The sequence below is a fragment of the Polyodon spathula genome, chromosome 8 (genome assembly GCF_017654505.1).
Source record: "Polyodon spathula isolate WHYD16114869_AA chromosome 8, ASM1765450v1, whole genome shotgun sequence".
NCBI classification, from domain to species: domain Eukaryota; kingdom Metazoa; phylum Chordata; class Actinopteri; order Acipenseriformes; family Polyodontidae; genus Polyodon; species Polyodon spathula.
The window spans coordinates 31,545,818-31,563,267 of record NC_054541.1 but is presented as its reverse complement, the minus strand read 5'-3'; the positions used below and the strand labels follow the sequence as shown (position 1 = coordinate 31,563,267).

Here is a 17,450-nt window from a genome sequence, read left to right as displayed (position 1 = left end):
AAAAAAATGTACGCCGGAAATAAAAATGTGTGCTTTTTTTAAAATGTTCACCTTGCCCTTCCACCGTTGAGGGTTCATCCTCCACCGTTATTTTAGTAATGGCTACAGAATGTATGTTTTGTAATATGGCACTCTGGTATTTAACAATACTGGTTCAGGCAGGTACAATTCAATGTTTGATCCTATATCAATATTTAAAACAATGACATTATTTATAACTTATTTTTACTTGTACATTGATAAGGCTCTGTGATAGCACCTCCTTACCTTGACAAAGCTGATAGGGTGACTGTTTTAGTCTCAGGTTCCTGATTTGGGCAACGTCCATCATTAGGTACACTGAAGGGGGTGACACTGATCTCTGCTGTCCAGTCATCTGAAGCCTTCAACAAGGGAAACAACTATATATGTTACCAGTAGAAACCCCAGTTTATTAACAACTATATGCATTTCACTGCAGAGAAGCTATTAAATTCAAATCCAGTTATTTTAAGCAGGTCACGTTTATCTTTTTAAAACAGTATTTGTGCTTCAAGAATTTTTAATCTAGCTAACTCTATGGGCCTATTTTAATAATCTAAACATCAGCAATTTCAATATCACCGCTCTTTAATTGTATATGAATCCTTCTGTTGTTTTCCACCAGGCTTGCTCTACTGGCCCCCATAATAAAATCACAAAAGGCAATAAAATTCAGTGGAGGTCAATTTTGTGCGGGTGAGAAGAACAGCATCACAGTACAGGCTGTGTTATTAAGAGAGTTGAGCCACAAAGCCTCTATCAAACCTTATCAACTGGGCTCTTCCAGTAGTCTGTTTGAAGCCATGCCATAAAATTGTTTCCCTTCCACATAGAGTAGTTTTCAATCTGACTTTGACTTGAGTCAAGGGGAGGTGATTTGTCCTTAAACATACACAGTAACTTATATGGGATTTGAAGTATTTGGCTCACAAGATTAGTTGATTACCTATTGACTTGCCCTCAAGATTTAACACCAAGCTCCCAGCAATTAAGCACTTTGCATCTAAATACAGATGTAGATTCTTACCTCAGGTTCATAGCGGATGACAATAGAATAGTCCAGGAATGCAGGGATGTTATTAACGGTGAATCTCAGCCCCGCTCCATCCTGGACCCTCACAAATCCAGGGCCAGTCCATGTGACAGGCCTGTCAGGGGAGCGCTGTCTGAAAATAATCTGTAACTGGGACCCTGGATCAAGGGGGATTGTGTTCTGCTAGAAATTTAAAAATAAACAAATATATAAATAAATAGAGTAAAACCTGTCTAATACAGCCCCTCTACAAACCAGCATTCTGCATGATTCAGCAGCATTTTGGGGTCCTGACCAAATCCATATTGAAATGAATGGCATTCAATTCTTGAATCCAGCATGTTAGTCTGGTCAGCCTAAAATCTGTGTAAATCTAACTGTTCAATCCGTGATTTTCTTTTCTAAGTTCATAATCAAGTATGTTGATTCCATGTATGTCATGCAGGTACACCTGCAGTAGAATCCTTTTTTTATATTGCAGAGAAAGAAATTAAAATTGATACAATCCTTCAATTACAGGATATACCTGGACAGCACATCTACTGTACTTTAAAGTGTGCAAAAGATTATACCTTTTTTGTTTCTTTTAGGTACAGTGTTAGATTTTCCAATACTTCTGTAAACCTATGGAGTTATATATATATCTATATATGTATATATATATATATAATATTATATATATATATATAATATATATATATATATATATAATAGGACGCAGGAAATGTTTATATATATATATATATATATATGTGTGTTGTGGTGTTGTATATACACACACACACATAGATATATACATATATATGTGTATATATATATATATATATATATATATAATATATATATATATATATATACGATAATATATATATATAATATATGTTACGTGCTCCAATCGTGTTAAAATCTTTCCGGTCCCAATCACAACATGTAACTGCACTGGGATTTAGAACTTGCTCTACCAGTGAATTACAAATACATTGTATTAAAGGCACAGATATATTTATAATCACATATTTAATTCAAGCTTACGAAACCTAATATTATAAATATTATTATTAAAGTGAGTGTCAAAATGGAAGAGTAATAGTGTAAACTCAAAGCCTCAGTTTCAGTCAGTTCTCATATATCCCCTTTTAACCTCTGCTTGGTTATTTGTATTTTTCCATTATTAAATGTATTTATTACAATGTATATAATATTACCTGTGCTTGCTTCTTCTCCCGGATGCTGCGTTTAGCTATTTTGGTTAAGACAAATTTACCATTACGAAATTTAAACGCATATCCTCGCTGTCGGAAATATGCTTCACACTTAGGAAGGGGTGTTGGCTTGACCTGGAAAGAGAAAATAAAAATTAGCTAGCTAGTGGACCAGTATAATTTTTTTTTTTTTTTTTTTACTTTTATATATTGTATATATTATCTTACCAAAGAGGCAGCACTTCCTAAAGGAGCAGCATACTCAGCTTCATAAATGTAGTAGTCTAATGGAGCAAAGAAGTAGCCGGGCGCTGGGTCATTGCATCTACGACCAGTAATGTGAGGGAGACACTGACACTGTCCATCAGTCAAAGAGCACCTAAGGAAAAACAATTTACTTTAAAAATGCCTTTTTTAAAATAAGCATGTGCTCACTAAAAGTTCGAACTTGAAAAATAATTCAAGTTAATATAATTGTGATACCTCACACCCATATCAAGTTATTATTTAAGAGGACACACTTACAAGCACATACATGACAGACTTACATATCATTATACGCTCCGCCAATATCACAGTCACAGAGAGAACAGCTATATACTGTATTTCCAAGGCCCCAGTATCCTTGCTGCAAAAGTGAACAAAACACATCAAGGCTTTCAGTAAGACAAACAATTAAAGACAAAAATAATTCTATTTATAAAGATGCTTACCACACATTGATCACATAAGGGTCCAAAAGCAAACCTCTGGCAAACACATTCTCCAGTAACTGGGTCACAGGGTGATGGAGCTAGAACACTTCCCAGCCTGTTACATCTGCAGTCTACAAAGATTTGACATGTCAGAAATACATTCTCATCAGGTCAAAAAGAAAACAAAAACAACTAGGAATTACAACAATTAATTTCTGTAGCAAGCAGAACACAAAGCAAGACATATTTCTGAGTATTATATATTATATATTATATTATATATAGTAAATAAATCAGTTGCTTAGCTTGACCAAAATGTCAATAATTTTAGGTATAAAAACAAATAATTATTATACCATATTGAGTAGAAATACGTACATTGGCAACCCTGTGGATCGTCTCGGCTTATCCCAAAAAAACCAGTCTTGCAGCGATCACATCTGACTCCTTCTACATTCTTCTTACATATGCAGCGGCCAGCCACTGTTCTGGATATGGGATCCGTGTGAGACTCACACATTCCATTATTCAAAGAACCTTCTGGGTCACAGTCACAGGCTGTTTAAATCAAGGGAAAAAGAGACAGTAAAACACATCAGAAAAGACACAGTATGCAATAGCTCACAAGCAAGTAGAGGGAATGCAATGCTCTTTGGCACGAAGGTGCAGGAGATAGTTTGAGTCCTTAAACGTTCCAGGGGAAATGTCAGGGTGGGGTTATAAAGTTACAAAATGAATTAACTATATAACAATTACAGTGCATTGGTGGTACTGTATTGCTGCTGCAAGAAAAGACCAAGAAGGAAGCTCAGCAGAAGGTATAGGCTTTGTTTTTTTCTTTATTGACTTAATTTAATGAGAAATGTGCATTAAAATACTTTGCATATGTTAAACAAACTCACAAAAGTGTGTCCTACGATGTACAGACATTCTGTTTGAATATATATATATATATATATATATATATATATATATAATATATATATATAATCTTTCAGTACGTACTTTAATTATATAATTTCTAAAGTGTTAAATCATGTACATCAGACACTACGAATTTACAATTTTATTATAATCGAAGATGTTTTTGGATTAAGTCACTCCAAGGAAACTTCTTGTGTATTAAACCTCCACACACATTACGTAAAATTTTTACCTTTGTAAAAAAAAAAAAAAATAAATATATATATATATATATATATATATATATATATATATATATATATGTATACCGTGTATAATATATAGACAATAGGCAAATTAGAGATTTTTTTCCATGCTTCAATTACTTTTTCTTCAACATTAGCAAACTTACGGATACATGCAGAAGAATCTTCATAAAAGAACGGTCTGCACTGCTCACATCTTGGTCCCATTCTATTGTGTTGGCAATTCTCACAAACACCTCCACTGACTCCACCACTAGTTAAATACACTGCCATGTCAAAATGGCAGCTCTCTGAATGTCCATTGCAGTTGCATTCTGGAAAACAATAGTTTGCTCATTAGTTATTTTTCTTTTTATTATTTTATAATGCAATTTATTAGTAGGTATTTATTTATTCCGCAATACACTTTTTTGTATCATAGCAATTAAATGAGAGAAAACAAATAATGAATTATATTGTAAATGGTCTACAGTTGAGTAGTCCACTAGAATTAATAAAATTAATCCCATTACTTTTACAGCCATTTATGCTTGATTTCTCGGCTGGCCTCCAGGGGACATCATTGTAAAAGTCTTTGCATCTCTCACAGTTCAAACCATCAGTGTTGTGCTGGCAGACACATCTTCCATGGATCTGCAAGAAATAAGTTAGATTGCAGGGTAAGATTTAAATGTTGCTCTTAGATAAATGAAAAACCTGTCTAAACAGATCATGTGCATGCACTATGAACTTGTTATGACTAGGCCTGTTAGCCTTCGCTACTTCAATGTAAAACTATATCCCTTATAGTATATCCCTTACCATTCTTTGTTCTCTAAATACATCTCCTCTTGCATTGTCCACTGGCATACACTGACTGGCATGGCCATTACAGAAGCAGCTCCCGCGGACAACCATTTCATAGAGAGCATAGTAATACTTCTCCTGAGGATTCCTCTTCCGCCTTAATAGTAAAGTGTCTCCCAGTGTCAGGAGTCTGGTGAAGTTTACTCGAAGGTTTGTCATAGTTATGAGCTCTGAAGTGAATAAAACAAATGGTTACCATTAAAATGCAACGTTAAAATGTTCAATACAGAGTACGGTTTCAATATTATAGTTGTATTTCTCTTTACAACCTCCTGTTAATAAGCAAACAGATAAGTGAAGCGTTGATCAATAGTAAATAGATTTAGAATTACCTCACAGACCTACTTTTTTTTTTTGGTATATAATTGGGACTCTTAACACTCCTTAAACAGTACCTTGTTCCTTTAAATATTTTTTGTTGTACTGTATATTTAAAAAAAGAAAATACTTTACTTTGAAAGTATGGTATGTGTAGCCTTAAACTTTGAAATCACTCTTATACCAGAAAAAAAGGATAAATAATAGGAAAAATCCCAAAATGATACCAACCTTGTATATGTGGATTATAAGGATTCTCTATTTGAAAGTTAGGATCCAATGCTTTTAAAACAACCTGTAAAGTAAATATACCGTTGCTTGTTAAAATAGCCATTGATTTGGTCTGTTACTGTTTTACCTCTAGTAAACAATAATTTGTACAATTAATTATGACGTTTAGCTCAAAGAGGTTGTTACTACTTTTATCTTTATTAATCTGTTTATCTAGTTCTCTGGGCAGAGTGACCCAAGGTTATATGTATTGGCATCAGACATGATCGACTGAAACAATTGCCAATAAAGTGAAAGAAAACTGAAAGCAGCATATAGTATTACACTTTTAGACCAGCTTTTTCCTAATGAAGATATTCTTTTGCCAGACTGGTTTCCAAATCTTTCAATCATTTTTCAACTACATTACAGCAATATAACAAAGTCACTTTGGCTAAGCATACCTCTCCATCAGTGGACGGCTCTGTGCCAGAGTATTTGGAATCGCAAATGACATCTTCAATCCTTTGTGCTGGGCCAGTTGGAATAGAGGGGAAAGATGATTTGCAATCCTGAGAAAAATATCGGAACACCTTCCACGTCCGACCATTATCTCTGGATCTTTCAATTAGCATTTCAGCAGGGCGAAAGGTCTGTTTTGTGGAAGGGAAAATAAACAGTATATATATCATTTTAACATTAAATTCTACCCACAGGCTTTAAACAAAGAATATAATACAAGTATGTTAGCTTTGTGTTCTAGGCACATCATGTAAAACCACATATGTCACTTATCAGTACTTGAGATGAGAAACTTGAATGCTGCTGGTAGAATTATGTCCCATGTATAACATGTAGTTATTGGTTTGTTTGATGCTATTATGTAATGCTAAAAGAGGAACCCTTTACCTTAAATGTCAGAACAAGATGGCTGAATTGAAAAAGTGCTTCCAAATCTAGTTGAATACTGACACGATCAACACCTGCAAAATAAATTTTAGAAATTTCTCAGTGAAATAAAAATGGTACAAAATAAATACTTTTAAAATGCTTTAAAACTTGCTGTCAACAAAACTTTGGGTGAAAGGTAAAACGCATACGAAACTAAAGGGTTGATTTCATGGTAAACCTATACAGTGCACAGATATGGATGGATTTGTTTTTTATTTACAGCACTGAGGAATAATCTCAGGTTTACTTTTTAAAATAAGTGGTGAATGCACTTCCTCGTCCTTTCTTGTATTCCACTTTTATTTTTCTCTGCCTAAGAGTATTCTTCGTGTAATGACATAAATAACCCATGTGGGTTAAAGGTTGATCAAACCACCCCCTCAGTTGACAGACATTTCAACTAATGCCTTAAAAATAGTGTGAAAGTCTGAACACAGATAAATGCCTAGAAATACCATCTAGATATGTGGACACTTACTGGTCTGTTCATACTGAAAACAAAGTGGTACTGCCTTCTAACAACACTACAGGTTTATCAGAACATATCCATCTGTTTAAAAAAACTACAGGGCCCATTTTATAGCTTTGACTTTAGAGGTTTTTTTTTTTTATTTGGTCTTTTTAGATTGGTTGCATGAATTTAACTTCAATACTAATTATTAAAACAATCAAAAATAATCTAGGACAGTTTAATGACTGCCAAACTATTTATTTCCATCAAAGCAGATTCATTGGTTTGCAAATAGAGTCTATAGTTTGGTATAAATTTAATCTTGCACAATTTATGCTTCTAATATTTAAGGAATGAAAAAAAAAGATATCTAAGTTGCTTCCACAGTTCTAGAAATGCATTTTAAAACTATTCAAATTAAATGGAAAATATACAACAACAAAAAGAGTACCATTTTCCGATTGCCACCATTTTAATTTTCGATCAGGCTCAAAAGTTGTGATGATGTTCTCTATTTGATGACTAGAAGGGTTGTTATAGCGATTATAAGGGTAACTAGAGTCACAAGTGAAGCATTTCTGTTCATTCTGTGGAACAAAACAAATATGAAATTAAAATTTAGATATTGTAATTTCAATGTTTAAGTTAAAGTAAATAAACAGACATTCTCCTACCAACATTTTATATAAATTAAATACACAGACTGTAAATATCTCAATGGATACACTTTTATTAAAAACAAACCCAAAGCACAGCAATTCATGTCTAGCTGTGCTATTATATGGGTCTACAGAAATAATAATTTATACAAAATGAATTTAATCTATTTAATTAATTATTCTCAGGTGAATTTCAGAACTTTGAATTAATCAGTTTTAATTTGTGTTCTTGTGTCTTAACCCATTAAGTACCAAATACACTTCCTTTTAAAAAAATCTGAACACAGGCCGTATTTGTGTAATTTGATACATTACTTTTAGACTTAACTTTTGCGGTTAACAAAATTTGAGTAAGTTAAAATAACAATATAGTTAAAGAGAACATTTAAATAACAGGAAGATACCAGTTAAAAATGTTCCAAAAAATGTGAAAGTAACCTGTTCTCAAAGAAGGGTAATGGCACTTAATGGGTCAACGTTGATTAGATTTGTTTTGGAGGTATCCTTTTGTGTACTTGACCGAGCTCAATAAGTAAGATTGGAAAGGAAGATAAAGAGCTTAAGTTATTTCTCATATGGTAATGTCATATAAATTGGCTGTACTCTTCTTTAGAACTTCTGTCAGCATTTAACCCAGTTGGAATGCTGTCTGGGTGGAATTCTGCTCTATCCATTCCTCCTCTGGCTGCAGATCTGAACATGTTCTGTGTGCATCTGTACAATAAAACCTGGGGGTAAAATCTAAATATGCATCCTGTCATTTGAAAATGCATTTGTGCATTTGACTCAAAGCACATGCCAATGGTGGAGGAGTATTCACTGCCCTAGAAGTATAGATATGTTCCCCAACCTCTTAGCAATGTCTACAGGGCTGGGAGACGCTGAATGTCTGGCTTCACTCATCCTCCCGGTAAAATAAATGCTGATTCCACAAGGTGTTAATCTTTGTAGTTATTATTGATACATTGATGTGTACATGAAAGAGCCTCCCGTTAGTATGTAGGGAGCAGCTGGTATGAACAAGGACACTTAGAAAGAAATCCTTTTGCACAAGTCATTTCAGGGTGAATAGATAATTGCATTGTGAAGTGTTCAAGCACTGATAAAAACAGAGGTTCCATCTGTATCCATATCTTGATGAAAGTTAATGCACAATTATAATCTTGAAAAATATCTTACAATGTTTCTAATGATCCCTTTTTATTATATAAGAACTCTAGATTGCAGAATGCTTGTCACTGAGTTGTTTCTGTTTCTGATACAGATTTCTATTGCATTACATCACTTCCATGCAACAGTGTTGCGTAATATGATAATCACTCCAAACTGGTATTTTTTTCATTTCTGAATGTATTGCCTTACTGTTCATACTGTACAGACCTCGAGGTATCCCAAGATGCAGTACTTCTGAGGTCCATTCAAACCACAGGTTGAAGTTGCTGAAAGCTGAGAGCTGCGGCCTATCAGCAGATCTCCAAGTTGTGGATGACACGAGTTCCTGATACATTCATCTTGAGCATAGACAACAGCAGCCAGTACTAGAAATGCACAATACCCATGTTAATATTCTGGGCTGGATTAGAATAACACAAAACAGTATCATTTATTAATACTTTACAATTTGGTTTTGGTGCTCCACATTAACTACTAACAGTAATGTTTATTTGATTCTATTATGAAATAAATAAGTGCATATTTTACATATTTTATATTTCTTTTCTGCTAGTCAAGCTGGGCCTTGTTTAAGCTTGTGTCTTTGAATAGTTCACTAACTTGGCTAACTTGCAGATTCGGAATAGAACAACACAAACCAACAACAAAGCAGCCGACAGGACACGAATTGTAATTACTCACTGGCTTTAAACATTAATAAAAAGAACATGAGAATGGCTTTGTGCAGCTCTCAGCCACTGCAATTGCAGGGAACCTGTGTTATGACAGTATAATATGTTTTATAAAACTAAATCTCTTCTTAATTCTTGGTTAGGTTTAAATACTGTCCCGACATTTTTTACAAACAAGGATTTTATAGTTCCAATTCTCCTGTAGTGAATGAGGGTTTACTTAGAAGAACCATATCCACACTTGTTTAAACATAATATTTAAATATCAGAAAACAGAAAATCCTGTTTCATATCTTTCTCAAATTACGGATTTAAGTATTGAACTATAAAACATGCATTCCTAACATGTAGAAATACTACAATACACTAGTAAACTAGTCTTATATAAACATTAAACACACAAACACACAAATACTGTTAAGATAGTAAAAAATAACCAATAAATAATGTATACTAACAAACATATTTATCAGTTCATTGGTATTCTACCACTGAGTTGATCATACAAATCCAGCATCTTCCTAGACAAGCCCTATTGGTTTTTGTAGTAGGTGTTTCCACAAGTCCAGTATTTTAGGTGGTTCCAGGAACAGTAGATGATATATTCTTGTTTGCAGCAGTCAGGCCAGCCAGTAGAGAAAAGCGGAGGCTGAACACAGGAAACACCCTCAGGAGGAGGTGTCATATGGACTGCAGAGCCAATAAGAATGTATAAAACCTAAGAGACCCTAGTTCAGAAAGGGTCTGATCGAAGCAGAATCATGGGTGCCGGAAAGCTCCCGCTGGATCAAAAATTGGTTTCCTTTGTGGGAAGTGAATAGGAGTGGAAACCTAACCCTTTTTATATACTTATTTATAGATTACACATAACATTTCACCTACCAAGATTTATTTTCTTATTTTTCAAACAAAATGGCCTTCTAGTGATTTCGACAGTATGGAAAAAGAAAAACAGAACATGTTGTTTTGGGAATTGTATACTTACAGGTAATGAGCAGCTGCATCTCTCGAATATTGCTGAAGAAAAAGATATCGCTACAAAAGAGAAAAGACATTTTCTTTTAGCAAACAACATCTGAGTAAAACATATTCGGGAGAGACAAAAAGCTGTAGTGAAGCATGAATGCACACGTTTATGTACAAAAAAACACAGGACAAATGACAAATACCAAACAAATCAAATAGGTGCAGTGGCCAAAATAAACGGGTGAAACATATAACAAAACTCTAGACATTCATTCTATCATACATTTCCCAACACTACATATCTCCTCTCTCATAAACACCAACTAATACCAACTAGCATACATTAACCTCACCTCACACTCAATTCACATTCAACTCTAACATTAACACTCCCGATTCACCCTTTTTATGCACCCGTGACTGGAGTCTAATTAATCATCATTTATTCAATTTACGGCTCCAGCCACGTTCCCACATGATTTCTGGCAGGGAGGGATTTAAACCCTCCCTGCTATCCCAATATCACATACACACGCACACACACATACACACACACGTATGTTTTACTCCGGCAGGGCTTTTACCCTGCCACAGCATTTCAACACATAAACAGCGTCTCAAAATAAAACACCCAGTAAACTTTCACTGAATAATTTGGACACACCCAGACCTGCCCACACATTACGAATTTCACTACCTCCAATTGTCATTTGTACACAGCATCTCAAAATACAGCTGTTTTAAACATCCCTTTTGACCCCATCACTGTTTTCCAGGTTCAAGTGGCCAGAAGCACACAGGGTCAAGCTCTTTGTCTAATCGTGTATGAAGACAATGAGTCCTATTGTATGTATGTTCACCATATTGTTATAAAATGGTATGAGAAGTATGGACAGTAACATCTTCATAAATTGTGGCCAGCATGTTCATTACAGCCACCATAATTTGCTATTAATTTTAGCCTCAGAAAGGCCCTAACAGCCTTGAGAATGTAATAGCACACTACAGAAACTGCCTTGGAGAGGAATTGCCGGGACAATAAGAATCCTACACTTTCACTTTATGCTAATCCTAATTTAAGGGCATATTCAAAATTCTTGTGAAAAATATTTAAACAACATTAGTTGTGGATAAAATGCTCTTTTGTATTGAAATGTACAGAGTGCAGAGCAGTTGTACATGTGATATGAACAAATGTGGTCTAAATCAAAAAGATTTTTACTGCTGAAAAAAACTAGAATGTATGGTGTACACTTTTGAATAGTGGACCTACAGTAGTTTCTATATCCACTACTGCTTGAAATTGTATCCTAAAAACCCTAAAGACATGAAATGGAAACCCACATGCAACATACTATAACTGTAATCCTTTATATGATGTGCAGAAAGACACACATTCATTCTGTAGAGATTTACTGTACTGAATCTGAGAACAGCTCTAGTACTTCTGTAGACCAAAAAACCTTAAAACAACATAAAACATTCCACAAATTCTGGACATAAATTTAACAAGCTTGACAAGCAGGGCCTGGTTGCTGCAGGTTCGCACAGGTAATGCGAGACAGGCCCACACAAATAGCAAAAAAGCAATCACCAAAGATCTTTTCCTTACAAAAATATTTCCTGATTAAGATAAGAAAATGAAATGAAATCAATCAAGAGCATGGATTCATTCTTTTTTTTGTGTGTGTGGCACGGTTTACAAATTGATGTTTACTTTATATGAATTAAAAAGGAACTTCATTCTACAATGAACTGCAACTGTGCTATTGCATTTGTTTTAGAATAAGCCAAGAGTGTCTGGTCTGGTGGAAAAGTCTGGTCTGTCGGAAGGGCTTTCCTAGGTTTCTAAAATGTGCACTAAGATTACATTAGTGAAATTAAATTGTAAATTACAATAGAACTGCAATAGAATGGTTATGCATTCCATAAATTATTTTTTTTTAATTTTTTTTTTAGGAAAAATCAATTATGAATGAGTGTTCTTCTGTCTATGCCCAGGTATTAAAGTTGAACACATTTTCTAAAGATCTTCCAAGCATTTATCTAACTGCAAATTCAAACAATCCACATGCAATAAAGAGAGCATATACTTTAAACATTTTGATAAAAATATATACATTAAAGCTCATGATATTTGTAAAAATGCCTTTTCTGTTAAAAGAAATAGTAAAGAAACTTACCTGCTCTTGGCAGTGCTTTGTAAGGCTATGAATCCCTGCAAAAATAGCTTCAGCATGTAAAGACACACCTGAGCTACTCTGAAATAAAAAAAGAAATGTTTCCCCTTAGGCTGCAGGGTGTCAAAGATGAGGTTTCTTGCAAACCTGACAACTATAGATGTGATTTATGAATTGATATTTGCTATTTGAATGCAACACATATATCTTAGTGTATCTAGGGGACTATATTGTATCTGTCTCCTGAACAGATTTAAGATGCCTTGTATCATTATTCACATTTACAAAAGTAAAGGTGACACTGAGCTGTTGTGTACCTCTCATTGTCACTGCTCTGCTTCTACCAGTGTTGTTGAACTTCAAAATGTTATTATGTTTTGGTAATTTTGGAAATGAGTGGGTTTGTATCATACAGTATATAGTATACCCATTAAAGGTTCTGCAGCACTATTTTTTTTATCTCTTATTAATGACTGCAGCATTGTATCTGCCCTGCTTCTCTTGTGTTAAAGATCTTTCATTCTTCACTGATTTATTAGGCTTTCATTTAGGGTGTACTGATCCATTACACATTGGCAGCTTCCAAACTGGTGGTCATTTAAAAACAAAATATCTGCCTTTTAAAATGGGCTTTAGTGATGAAGCTGGAGAAGTTATGGAAATAAACTAGATGAAAAGTTTAACAGCAATCATGATAGTACTATTGTTAAGCAGAGTTGATCGATACAGGTTGAGCATATTTACATGCATATCAAATCTTAGCAAGTACTACTACCAGTGGGATTGTGGTTGGAACACATCACGTTTAAAGGTGTACACTTTTTGAAGGAAAGAAGAAATTGTTCTATATGTGTTGTTGTAATGTAAGTTTTTTCCAAGCTACAGGCACATTTGAAATAACTCTATTCAATGAATAATTTTGGTCTTTGACATCCATTGCAGTTAGAGACATTCCAGGCTTCACTGGCAGCTTAATTAAACCTGCCTGGGCCTGCGTCTTTAATGTTTTCTTAATTGAACTCAGTGTGACTAATGAAGCTCACTGTAAAACATGCATTGGTTCAAACTGTTATGCGACAGCCTTTCTTTCTAGTGTAAATTATAATTTAAATGAGCAAAGATGGTATAACAAACATATCACAGGCAAAGCAACAGAGTAACTTGTATCAACTGAGGAAAATTCAATTTTTACAAAGGGTGTTATATCTATTAAATAAAAGATTGAAATGTTGTTTTGTGTTGGTTTGACAATACTTTTTAAAATTAGCAACTGACAAATGTTCCTTCAAGACTTTGTACCTTTCTCTGTGTCATCTAGTGCTTCATGATACTGAGCATCAGTGTTGTAACTATGGTCTTACACCTGAAATGACAGGTATCAGTGCTCATGGCGCTTCAGTGTCATATTAATACATTTTTGGGAATGGCAGCACATGACCATCATTGATCCCCACCAAACTCTCTCACAGTGTGGGCTCAAATCAAACTAGATGTTAGACAGCCCTAGATTTTTCAGATGGCAGACAAATACCTACAAAAATGTCCAGACATACAATATTAGCACCACGATAATTTGCCATTGCACCACATTATGAGAAAAAACATGAATCTGGTCCTTTAAGCTATTTCATTAAATTTTTCATGACTTTCTCATTCATTTGTTTAATAAATATGGATAATTTGACTTCAGTTTAAAGTAGTATTCCCTGTCTACTTTTCTTGAAGCTTAGTACATACTATGCTGTTGAAGTCACATAACGTTTTTGGTTTGAAATCGCTAAGCCCTATTTGAGACTTTCCTAAGAGCCATGTGCCAATACTGCCTTACCCCCAATCTAACCCAATCCTTTGGGTGTACACCCCCACCCCGCCCCCCCCCCACACACCCCCGCAATCATAACCGATGGTTAGTCTGACTGTGCAAATGCACTGTCAGGCTAATACCATGTTTCCATGAAACACTTACCCCGGGTACATGCTCGAGTTGGCTCCCAATTCGAGCGGGAGCCCAAATTCTCTTGTCCGATTCCACTCCTCGGGCTGGCCTGAATTCTATGGTCTTTCTTATGCTGTATGGCCCCCTAATTCTCTTCTATTGATACACATTGAATTAGCCTTCACACAGGCTACTTTGAATTATGAGTGCTTTTTTCTTGCGTCTCCATCTCCTTTGACTTGACCATCACCTGCTGTGTTGCCAAAACGTTCAACAGATGTTGGAAATAATGACCTATTTTTCTGGCTATTATATATATATATATATAATATATATCTATCTATATATATATATATATATATATATATATATATATAATATAATAATAATATATATATAATAATAATATTAATATTCATATATATAAATTATTGTTAAGTTTTTATTATTGATTTTTTTAATAAACGTGCTTTAGTTTTTGATTTTTTTAATAAAGATGTTAAACTACCAGCAATTGTGTATTTTGGTCTTTGTTCATGAAATTCTTCAATGTAATATGTTTTCTTGAATTAGCCGATATTAAGTGTAGGGTGTCAATGCTTTATAACAATTTAGGTGTATCTAGAGAACATTATGTTGCACTTACATGTAGACTATTGTATTGGGGGGGGGGGGGGGTGATAGTATTTGCATATCATACTGTTAATCAAGATCATAATGCGTTTCCCAATATTTGACTGTTTTGTGAATATAAAGCACTACTTGGATCAATTGTAGCGCAGCAGTGCTTCAGCCCACTTCAGACAAGAAAAAACACAGGAACTGGACAAATTTAGTCCCATTTGCAGCATACTAATCAGAAGATCCAGTTAGTTTATCTGATTTGATCAAGCAGACCAAGTTAGATTGCTCATGGGACCTAACACATCGACCAGTAAATAGACAATACAGACCATCATTTTAGAAGATTTGAAGAAACATTTTCTGCTTGCTGCAGTAGACAATTACACAAAAGAAAATCCCATCCAAACTGCAATAATATGCATATTTTGCATGGGGAATTTCGAGAATAAAATATACTAAGAAATCAAAGATACATTTTAGTGAGTGCATAATGTGTTTCGTTCTTAATATTTACAGACTCAACACAGTTTATTGTTATAGATTCTGTATTACTAAGGTACACAGCTACAGTGGTAGTGTAAATGGTAGGGCACTAGGACCAAGAGGGTTGTTACCTCTAAACTATAGGCCGGGTGTATATTTTTGCCTTTCGATTTTAACTGCACTTTTACTTAGTATGTTTTATTAGTTTGAACATCTTTGTTTATTAGTTGAAACACTTTAATAATATATTCATTTTGAGTATTTTGGCTATTGGCTTTCTTGCATTATTAGTGGAACTTGCTTGTATGAAATAATCCGTCTTGCTTATTGATTCTAATTACTATCTAGATCCGTAACTAATAGCACACTACTCAACGTAATAGTCTTTTGGAACTCAAATTATTTTGTGCTATATTTTAAGGTACAGCTGATAATTCAGTTATTCAGATTATATTGTAAACTGATAAATTCTTTATATATCAGTTCTCTCTTGATCGTGAGGAAAGTTTCTAGAACTTTTATACTTAATGCTACTATATGACTCATTTTTAATCTTTTAATAAATCATAATGTGAACCTGCTGAAGACATGGTAGTGTTCTTTGTTTTTAGTCATGTTTTAAACTAATAAAGATATTTTTTGAAGAAAATAAACGAGCAGGATTTATACAATTGATCGTTTTGAATCAAAATAACATGAGTGCGACATGAATGTCTCTACGGAAAGTCTTTTGGTAAGCCATCTAAACTGAAAGTTTGGCTGAAAGAATTTTGCATTGCTGCAAAGACTACTTTATATGTGTGTCTCTGTATTTCATTTGATTGAAAAGCACCCACAGTGGGTATAAATTGTGATCATTTTATTAGCTGATAAGGCTTTACATCCTTGGTTGTTACAGTATAAAAAATAAATAACATAGTGTGTAATATGTGAAAACCTTGTAAAGCACAATGTAGGAGGAGGTATGGTAAGTAGAGTTAGAACAACAATAATAATTAAAAACACTGTAAATTCACAGTATTAATAATGAAAAAGCAATTGAAAGTAATGTTACAATGTAAAATTAACAAGGCCATTTTTATAAGGGCTGCAAGGCTGTACTGTGTTAGAAGTTTAAAGCGCTTATGAAACGTAAATAATAAAGTTTCATGTGCATAATCATATTACACAGATTTGCAAATACATATTGAGAAAATGGGACAAATTAGAGGAAGCACACTAGCCTAGTCTCAAACTTCAGGGGACTAACTTATTCCATTTAATGTGAATCCCTTTTGTGGCCCCACGAGTCTGGTTTAGTACGCTGCAATCGGTACTAAACTCGATCTAGTCTAACTGATTATCACAATAAACTAATCAACTTTGGGATTAGGAATGGTACTAATGTTAGTCCAAGCAAACGGATCAAACTCTCATAACCAATGGGCAATTCAAGTGGACTAAAAATGGTACGCTGCAAGTGACTTTAAATAAGTTTAAACGTTTTTCTAGTTTATTTTTCTGATATAGAATTGTATCTGGATATGGATAGCTAGTTTACAAGAACGATAGTATCAGTTTTGGCTGTATTAAATTTTGTTAAATTCAAATCCTACAAATATTCCTTATGTAAACCAGTAAGCTTAGCTTCAGTGTTATCAGAAACAACTGTTTGTAATTGTCAAAAGGAGTCATTTAACATTAAGAAAATTTCACAAAATATGAATTTTCCAATATGTAAGATCAATAATCATTTGTTTCTGTATTCTATGTATATACTAAATGCAATTACACATTAATTAAATTTAATACAGATAATATACTATTATAAAAACATAATCCTTTATATCTGCTAAAAAAGCCATACTTGTATATAGGATGCA

At 34.0% G+C, this 17,450-nt stretch overlaps 1 protein-coding gene across 1 annotated transcript in view; it reads right to left on the bottom strand.

The window, feature by feature from the left end:
- Positions 1-12,613, bottom strand: part of lamb4 (laminin, beta 4) — a 25,490-nt gene extending 12,877 nt beyond the window's left edge. The window contains exons 1-17 of the mRNA XM_041257584.1: positions 12,549-12,613; positions 10,385-10,434; positions 8,936-9,093; positions 7,348-7,483; positions 6,404-6,477; positions 5,959-6,147; positions 5,516-5,579; positions 4,922-5,136; positions 4,633-4,753; positions 4,267-4,434; positions 3,330-3,509; positions 2,970-3,082; positions 2,805-2,884; positions 2,485-2,635; positions 2,260-2,391; positions 1,049-1,237; positions 268-383 (exon numbers count right to left, since the gene is read on the bottom strand). Coding sequence (XP_041113518.1) covers positions 268-383; positions 1,049-1,237; positions 2,260-2,391; positions 2,485-2,635; positions 2,805-2,884; positions 2,970-3,082; positions 3,330-3,509; positions 4,267-4,434; positions 4,633-4,753; positions 4,922-5,136; positions 5,516-5,579; positions 5,959-6,147; positions 6,404-6,477; positions 7,348-7,483; positions 8,936-9,093; positions 10,385-10,434; positions 12,549-12,604 — 2,192 coding nt within the window. The 5' untranslated portion in view covers positions 12,605-12,613. The remainder of the gene's footprint in view (positions 1-267; positions 384-1,048; positions 1,238-2,259; positions 2,392-2,484; positions 2,636-2,804; positions 2,885-2,969; positions 3,083-3,329; positions 3,510-4,266; positions 4,435-4,632; positions 4,754-4,921; positions 5,137-5,515; positions 5,580-5,958; positions 6,148-6,403; positions 6,478-7,347; positions 7,484-8,935; positions 9,094-10,384; positions 10,435-12,548) is intronic.
- Positions 12,614-17,450: the final 4,837 nt, after the last annotated feature.